The sequence below is a fragment of the Olea europaea genome, unplaced genomic scaffold, assembly GCF_002742605.1.
Source record: "Olea europaea var. sylvestris unplaced genomic scaffold, O_europaea_v1 scaffold2821, whole genome shotgun sequence".
NCBI lineage: Eukaryota > Viridiplantae > Streptophyta > Magnoliopsida > Lamiales > Oleaceae > Olea > Olea europaea.
The window spans coordinates 11,875-21,391 of record NW_019246711.1 but is presented as its reverse complement, the minus strand read 5'-3'; the positions used below and the strand labels follow the sequence as shown (position 1 = coordinate 21,391).

Here is a 9,517-nt window from a genome sequence, read left to right as displayed (position 1 = left end):
CCCTCGTTTGACATTCATTAAAAAGACTGTTTCTTGAGAAAATGAGTAATATTATTTAACTCCAATAGGGTTACACCCCCAATTTAAGCGACACTAATGTAACATTAATTTATAAGTAGAATTAAATAACTTATTTAATTTCACCTTTCATTTAACTTATTATTTAATACCATCTAAATTAAAGTTACAATCCTAATGGGACTATAAAACATTACTTTTTTGAAATAGTGATTTTTCAGAGTTTGGATGGTTAAAAAGTTAAAAAAGAGAGGAGAAAAAAATTTAAATTTACTTACAAAATATTTTATTATGAAAATGCGTGTGTTAAAAAAAAGGGGTTTTTGAAGTAATGATCGAGTGCTAATATATATATATATATATATTTTAATAAAATTTTGTCAAAGCAAATCATAGATGGAATGAATTTGTAGATTTTTTTTCCTCAATTTCCACACTAACCAAATTGAAAAATTAACAAGTTTGTGCTATAATTTATGGTCAGGATACAACAAACAACTATGCAAGGATCAAAGACAGACACGTTAGTGCAATACAAACCAATGAGGAAGAAGCACAATTGTAAGTTAGTGGTTGGCAGATTATGCAAAATACTTGCTGTTTTTGTCGTTTACTGGGGCCCAGAAAAAAAACTAGACCCGCACAGTAGAAGAAAAACGCAATTGAATTTAGGACAAATGTTTCAACATTTCTAAAAAGTATCAAGAGTGCACGCTACTCATGCCTTTCATTTCAATCATTATACAAAAATTGAGAAATTATTATATTGTTTGATCATAAACTCGGGAACCCAAGTTCTGTCACTTAGTCCTTTTTTGATTAATCTCAAGCGGTATGCTTTTCTTAACTTGTATTCTTAACCTCTTAGTCAACCTTGTATTTGTGTTGTTTATGTTAGATATCATTTTTTGTTTTTTTTTTGTTTTTTTGTGTTCATTCAATGCTTTTTCGTTTGTGTGAACCTAAGAAATTGTGTGGATTCTTGCTCTTGAGGGTTTTTGAGCTAAATTATGCTCGGCCCACATCGAATTTGTGCGTTACTGTGAAGATTTTATGGTTAATTCAGTCCTTAATAATTTGTAGCATACTCAACAAGCACGCGCGCCTGCAGACGTAGAGAATTTAGAGATATGGACTGGAATTAGTTGAAGTAATTCTTGGCTGTTTATGCATTACATTCACATATTTGGACAATATTTCGGCAGTATTTGTTATATAGAGAAATGAAATGATGGCTCATAACGAGGGATGTTAATAAGTTCTTTTGTTAAATCTAGATCATTGTTTGTTGTCTATATTTAAAGCAAACGATCTGGTTTATGTTTATTTATCAAGACTCAAATTATGGTGGATTTCTTCAATTTGTTCCTCCATTAAGTGTTTCTGCTCCAGGTTTCGTGCCTCAAATGGCGGCAATACTGGCTTCTAACTGCTATTGCCGCTATGGAGATCTGATAAATCACGAAAGATCAGGAGACAAGCTGAGTTTCTCCAGCTCACTATTGAATCATGATTCTTTAGAGAAGTATTCATGTCATCTTTTTAAAACTAAAAAAGAGCAGAAGTTTTACGTGGAAATGCAAAAGATGGAATCTCCAGCAAAGGTAGGTGTAAATGGCCGACCGACTAAAATGGTACCCACAACTGACACGAGGAAAGGGAAATCTCCTCCAGTTGGAAAAACTTCACAAATGATAAATGGAACTACAAGGAATGTCAATGGAGTCCGCAAGGTTAATGGAGTCGGCCTCGTTAAGAGAGATACTGATCCACCTCTGATGAAATCTTCAAGCTTTAAAGAGCTTCCACCCATTGAAGGGCTTAAAGTTTTGCCTTCGGATGAAGGTTTCAGTTGGGCTAGTGAAAATTATAACTCCTTCCAAAGAAGTGTAGATGTTTGGACCTTTGTTCTTTCACTGCGTCTGCGTGTTCTGTTCGACAATGCGAAATGGAGCTATTTAGGAGGCTTTACCGAAGATAAACAGGTACACTGGTTACACTTTTGGCATAAAACTTGTTACGTTTGTTTGGTAAGATGGATTGTATACTATTTGACAACATAAGTAAGGTAAGAGAAAGAAGCTAAAATCTTGTCTATTGTAATGTTGAGTCTTGTCCAATACAGTGAACCAAACATGCCTCTTATCATAGCTTCTTATTCATGGTTAGCAAACTTGGATTTATAGTAAAACTGTATTAATTTTCAGAGAAGCAGAAGACAGAAAACTGCCTCGTGGTTACGGGAATGTGTGCTTCAACTTGGTCCCACTTTTATTAAACTCGGGCAGTTATCTTCAACAAGGTCCGATCTATTTCCACGAGAATTTGTGGATGAGCTTGCCAAGTTGCAGGTATCCGCAACAAGATCTTATCTTTAATGGTATAGTTGTCGAGCCTTGAGTTTGATTGTGTTTTGATCAAATTGAAATATGATTCAGGATAAAGTACCTGCTTTTTCACCAAGTAAAGCAAAGAACTTCATTGAAACAGAATTGGGTGCTCCAATTAATCAGTTGTTCAAGGAGTTTGAAGACCTACCTATTGCAGCTGCTAGTCTTGGTCAGGTGTTTGCTTCATATTTGAATTTCTTTTCCTTCTCTGTGTGAAAGGGGAACGCCTGAATTATAGGATTTATTGTCGCACTTTAGACCTTGGAAGCATGTAAATCAAATATATTTATTGCCTCTAGAAACCCAAAAAACAGAGATAGACAAACAAAGATACATGCAGTTCTTTTGTTATCTACAATGACTTCTGTTTGCATTTAAGTTTAATGCTCGGTCAAAATTTTACAGATCGATCCCATTCTTTTTGCTTATTCCTCTGATAATTTTTATGCTGATTTTTGGTTAAAATTAGGTGCTACCATTCGAACATTCTAGTTTATTCCATAATTGAGCGCCCTATTGGAATCCTTTCCTCAAACAACATGCATATTGATGACTAAATTGTGGTAATAGTCGAAAAGAGTGATATGCTTCGTGAGTATATCATAATTTATTACAAGACGCTGATTTGTCTTCAAAGGAAATTTTCTCAGGTGCATAGGGCTATCTTACATAATGGAGAGAAAGTAGTTGTAAAAGTACAAAGACCTGGTTTAAAGAAGCTTTTTGACATTGATCTGCGTAAGTAATTTTTACTCTGTGACCATTGCTGCTACCATTACCTTCCTTTTGTATGTACATCAATATACCTGTTTCTTCAGGAAATTTAAAACTGATTGCTGAGTACTTCCAAAAAAGTGAAACCCTAGGTGGTCCGACAAGAGATTGGGTTGGAATATATGAAGAATGTGCCAAGTAAGTAGTACCAGGCGTCCCACCATGTTTCTTTTTCTAATGATGATGATGATCATTATAATAGTAATTCTAAGAATAATCTTTCATGAACTGTGCCTACGTGGTGCGATGTTTGGAATATTATGAGAAAGATGGGGTATTTCTATTGATCAATCATGTCTGCATGGCCATCTTAATACATGTTTCTCAATGTGAGAGATCATACTTTTAAAGCTACAGTTGGGGAAATCCAATAGACATATCTTAGTTATATGAATAATTTGATCTAACTGAATTTTGCAATTGGTGTCCAAGCATTCCCCATGCGTCTGAAACCTATGGAATAGGAGATCCAACACACTGCTCAAAATATATTTTATCCGGAGTTGAAAGCAGATGACCTCAAAACAATGAAGTAATCCGTCCAAAATATTTGTTGATCTTCTGCTCTCTCTTTTCCCCTCTCCTGTGTGAATAAATGTCAGAAAATTTGATGGCTATGATTTCTAACTGTATAGGTTTAAGTAGTCTAAACTGCATATCTAGTGGTTAACTTTTGAGAACATTAAGTTCAATACATAAGATTCATAATGTTTTATATTTTAGTTTAAATATTCTTCCTAACTCTCTTGAAATGCATGCAAGTATGCTGTATGATTACTGTGTGCGATGCTCATGTTGTGCTGGTTCACATTATTTACTTTGTTCACATGATGTGCAATAATGTATTATTCATCTATATGCTTTGTTTACTGCCAAGTAAATTTCCGTTTGAGCTTCCCTTCTGATATTAACTATATATATCAATGTTGATTGGTTGTCTAATAAATTTTTATGCTCATGGGGTGTCCAGGATTTTGTATGAAGAAATTGATTATGTAAATGAAGGAAAGAATGCTGATAGATTCCGCCGGGATTTCCGAAATATAAAGTGGGTCCGAGTACCTGTATGTTTCCTATGGAAGGACTGCTGGTTCTTCTTCCTTATTACTATTTGTATCTTTAAATTGGTTCTCTTTCAACATTTTTTATTGAATTCTCTGCCCTGTGTAGTTGCAGAGATGAAAGTGGAAAAGGAAAGAAACATTACTATGCATTCTATGCAATTCTTTGGTGTATTTCCTATATTTTGCTTTCTACTTTTCCAAGAGTTAAAAGTTTAGTGCTAATAAAATTAGTAAATGCTTGAAAAACACTGAGTTAAAAGAAAGCAGGATAGCTATATTCACCATGTTTTTCGATGATCTGTCTCTTATTTATCTATCTTCAAATTAGTAGTAGTACCAGGAACAACTGACTTTTCAAGAGTTACAATTATTTTCTGATACTTGTGTGTGAAATTAAACAAACACGTCCTTGTTTTATTGTTGTTTCCATCAACTCAATAAATGGAATTTATATTGCTTGCTTTCAGATCATAGTGTTGAGTTTGTTGTCCAAATTCCATTATTCATTTCTGTTTACCACCTCCATATTCTTACAAACTTGGACTTTCTATAAAAATAATATATTATTTCTGCTTTATGCATATTTTGCATCTGAGCTTATTCTAATTATAATGCGCTTTTTTCCATATTCTAGTTGGTCTACTGGGATTATACAGCAACAAAGGTGTTGACATTGGAATATGTTCCAGGTTCTAATCTAATATACTCTAATTTCCTTATTTTTACAGAATAAATTCCTAATTTAAACTAAATAATGTGCCTGCTTTTATGGGCTAAAGCATTGATCATATGGTAAGGCTTTTATGTGATGCTTATATACTTTCATATTTTGACCATCTAATTAGGGGTTAAGATAAATCAATTAGACATGATAGATGCCCGAGGTTTTAGTCGATCCAGAATATCATCACGTGCTGTTGAAGCTTACTTAATTCAGGTGAGTTCCCGACAGTTAAGTTATTCAGGTTAATGAAATCTAATCCTTCATCGGCTAAATAATTTTTTGTACACCTGCTTTGATTTCAGATACTAAAGACTGGTTTCTTTCATGCTGATCCTCATCCCGGAAACCTGGCTATTGACGTGGATGAAGCAGTCATCTACTATGACTTTGGTATGATGGGAGACATCAAGAGCTTTACCAGACAGAAGTTATTAGACGTTTTCTATGCTGTTTACGAAAAGGATGCAAAAAAGGTTCGTCATTTCATCTTTGAATGCTCTGCTACCTCTGCATTTGCGCAGTACTAACTAACTTTTAAGATTTGGGAAACAATGTTTTCCTGTCGAACTCTACTGACTAAATAAATCAGCTTAGCCCTCAAATTTCAAAGAACGTATAAGATTTTGGAGTGCTACCTCTTCTTCAAAAAGGCAGTGATTCTGGGATCATTTTGGCTGAATTACTAACTCAGATTCTTCATTTTCATTTTTGGGATTGAGTGACATTGTTTTTATCAGTTATTTAGCTAACATATGATGTTTTATGTTCAACATAAAAAAAAGGGAAAAATTCCGTAACACAGGTGCATACATAGTTATTGATTGTATCCTTGTTTTGTTTACTATGATCGAGCTTAGTTATTTTACAATTCAGTAGCTTCAATTATCTAAGCTGTCTATGCAGGTTATGCAAGGTCTTGTAGACCTTGGAGCACTTCAGCCCACAGGAGACATGTCGTCAGTATGCTTCTTAACCATCAGTTTTACTTTAAGGCATTGGAATTGAAATGTCACCCATGTTTGATGATTTCTTTACAATCTTGCTGTTGTTCTGTAAATTATTTTTTGGTTCCTAGGTGAGGAGATCTGTGCAGTTTTTCTTAGATAATTTGTTAAATCAAAGACCTGATCAGCAGCAAACTTTCTCTGCAATTGGTGAGGTACGCAGAAATTCGCGCACTCGGTCATAACCGATTTAGTAGAGTTGTCCAATCCTAATTTGGTTTCAGTAACTGGTATTTTTGTTTAAATGAGTCTCATGGGCAATGTAGATTTTACTAACTCAACATGAAATAAAAATGTGATTTCCAATATTGTAAAACGTTGGAACGTGAAAGTGGTTCTATTTCATTATTCAATCCATGCCGATTCTAATTATTAGCATTGTTCTGCTCGTTTTGAAGCCAAGAGCATTCCATATTTTCTCTTGCTCTGTGCTTAAAAATTACAAAGGGATTGTAAAACCTCTTTGCAGGATTTGTTTGCGATAGCTACGGATCAGCCATTCAGATTTCCTTCCACTTTTACATTTGTGCTCAGGGCATTTTCGACCCTTGAAGGTAATTTCTCTACCAAAAGTGTTGTGTTTCCCTCACGTTGCAACTCATCTGCAAAATTTGATCCTCAAATGGCTTTTCTCCAAATTCCTTTAATTTGTGCCATCTCCCTTGATGAAAGATATATTTATATAATCTAATACAAATTCGGATTCTGAATCCCATACACTTCCTAGTTTACCTATATGCTTCAATATCGTGCAATTCAAATCGGTTGACACTTCTCGAATTGTTATCGCTACTCTATAACAACAATGAAGAGCCTGATGAAGTTAATTTACTTCTTTTTCTTTCCTTATATCGGTGGCATTGTCCATGATTTTCTGAGATATCACATGTTTTACCAAAGGGTTTCTTTGTCATAGGCATTGGCTACATTCTGGATCCAGATTTTTCCTTTGCTAAGATTGCTGCACCATATGCTGAGGTTCTACTATTTGAAAATCAAGATTTTACGCATATTAGTCATTCTGGAAACTATTCTTATCTGAAATGGTTAATTTGCCAACAGGAGCTCTTAGATTTAAGACAGAAGCAGCAGACTGGAACTCGACTCGTTCAAGAAATAAGGAAACAAGCTGACGATGTACTGTATTTTCTCCTTCTTTTGATTTTCTGATCAAGAAAAATTTACTGTGGACTATAATGGAACTATTTTCGATTACTTTGTAATTCAGGCAAGAGTGTACACAATGTCCATGCCATACCGAATTCAGCGGATAGAAGACTTCGTAAAAGAACTTGAATCGGGTGATTTAAAACTTCGAGTTCGAGTTCTTGAGGTAATTGTTCTACAAACAGTTTTAGCTAGGTCTCGATATTTTTCTGCTATTGAACATATAAAAATTGTATATATCAGTCGGAGAGAGCAGCTCGAAAAGCGACCATACTACAGATGGCAACCATGTATACAGTCTTAGGCGGCACCCTCTTGAACCTCGGCGTTACATTTACCAGCCAAGGTAGTCAAATTATTGCGAATGGATCTTTTGTTGGTGCAGGTGAGTGTCAAGATTTCATATATCGATTCAACTGTTGTGTTCTGGTTGCTGCTAAGTATTAATTTTATTTTTTGATGCAATGCAGGTGTTTTTCTTACTCTCCTTCTTAGGTCAATGCAGAGGGTGAAAAGACTTGAGAAATTTGAGAAAATGATATGATCTTCAAGAACTATTCATCATTGAAACCACACAAATATTTACTACATTTACTCATTTCTTTTGTGCTTTACACGTTTATAGTAACACTGTGATTAACAGATACGCATTGGTTCATATCAAGAAAGATATAGGAATTTAAATTTCACATTTATGTTCAAATAGACGAGATTAAAAAACCTCGACTGGGGCAGCATTGATGAAAAAATGAAAAACAATGTGCTGACAATCAATGTTCAGATATCAAAGCTTGATGCTTATTTAGCATTTCTTGATGGAACTGTTTATGCAAAAATGAATGATTGATATTTGATATACCTGCCCTTCCTAGTGTTGTTTGTTCGTGAAATTATTTCTTTCGATTTTAAACCACCGCAAGTGTACGGTTTGTTAATAAGTCATAAAGTGGATTCAATGAATCTGAATATCGTCCCACAAAGATTGATTAGTTCAAATTTTATCTAACGTAGCCTTAATCGAAATTAGATTGTCAAAGTGAATGTGGACCTAATTAAGACTCTAATTTCAAAAAGAAACCCTAATTACGCCAATTTAATGAGTAAATTGAAATTAAAACTCAAAACAATATTTTAACACTCTAGAATAAAACTAAAAGTTGAGAAAGCACGTTGTTATAATCAATAGAAATTAAACACACTAGAATCACGATTTTTCATGCAATTATCACTTTAAACCCTAGTTTCATAACATGACAACACACTTCAGTTGTGACGAATTAATGTTCCTAAGTCTATTCAATACTCTCTTTCGAGATGTATCAAACCTATTTCTACATACCACCGGCCTATATTTCTATGACAAGAGCATATGTATAAATGCATACGATTTTATGAATACTTAAAGATTCACGTAGGGCATAGCGGTATATTTCTATTCTCTATCGGACCCTACGATGATTTATAATATGTCAAAATTTATTTCAATTCTTTCGAATGCAAGAATAAATCACTTAAATTCACACAATTACGAGCTCTTAATTGCGGAAACATTAATTGCATATAAATAATTCAAAACAATAAAAATGTGTCTTAACATCAAATTGCAAAACTAGGATATTAAAATTCAAATTACATGGTTCATCGATCTCCTAGCATAATAAAAATCTAGCCTAGCATGATTAAAATAGCAAAATACATCAGGTTTTAAGTAATAAGCATCACCGGATTAGAAAAACTTGAAGAAATCTTGAAATTCCAATAGCCAATCTTCGTTCTTACGCTCCAAATCTTCTTCAAGATGTGTTTTACTGCCTCCCAATGCGTTCTGGTCGTCTTTGGATTGTTTTTGATATTTATATCCCCTGAACATTAGGTTACCAAAGGAGTTTTAATCGTATAAGGAAAGAAAATTTCGTAGCGGACAAATTGTCATGCGACTGCATGGTTTTAATCCGTGCGACCGCATGGTTATTCCATATTTTCAATTAAATTCCCTGCATCCATTCGTGCGGCCGCACGAGAGTTCTACCATGCGACCGCATGGTAGACTTCAACTTTCAAAAACTTTAATTTAGTCCCTTTACTTGAATCATTCACTTGTAGGCATCTTTTCTTCACTCTTTCCATTCCATCATCCTAAGGCATCATCAATTGGCATTTGGTTCAACCAATTCCTTGATTTGTTCATCGGGTCAACTTTTGGGTAATTGCACCTTGGTCCTTGAACTTTCACTTTGTGTCATTTTAGTCCTTTTTCGCGTCTTTCCTCATGTATTTCACCATGTTCGTCGGTGTTCCCTACAATTCACAAATGTAATGAAATTAGGTCACAATTCAATCATTTTGCACGTAATTAAGTCATGTTTGTGACCTAAA

The 9,517-nt window shown here is 34.3% G+C and overlaps 1 protein-coding gene across 1 annotated transcript; it reads left to right on the top strand.

Annotated features, from left to right (window-relative positions):
• The first annotated feature begins 677 nt into the window (after nucleotides 1–677).
• Nucleotides 678–7,844, top strand: LOC111384038 (protein ACTIVITY OF BC1 COMPLEX KINASE 7, chloroplastic-like). Its single transcript, XM_023008253.1, has 18 exons — nucleotides 678–850; nucleotides 1,411–2,003; nucleotides 2,226–2,369; nucleotides 2,457–2,582; nucleotides 3,059–3,146; nucleotides 3,227–3,320; nucleotides 4,153–4,246; nucleotides 4,881–4,935; nucleotides 5,092–5,183; nucleotides 5,273–5,443; nucleotides 5,874–5,930; nucleotides 6,046–6,129; nucleotides 6,444–6,528; nucleotides 6,891–6,952; nucleotides 7,037–7,111; nucleotides 7,203–7,307; nucleotides 7,385–7,526; nucleotides 7,612–7,844. Exons 2-18 carry the CDS (start codon nucleotides 1,425–1,427, stop codon nucleotides 7,683–7,685), a joined length of 2,127 nt encoding a protein of 708 aa, XP_022864021.1. The 5' UTR covers nucleotides 678–850; nucleotides 1,411–1,424; the 3' UTR covers nucleotides 7,686–7,844.
• Nucleotides 7,845–9,517: the final 1,673 nt, after the last annotated feature.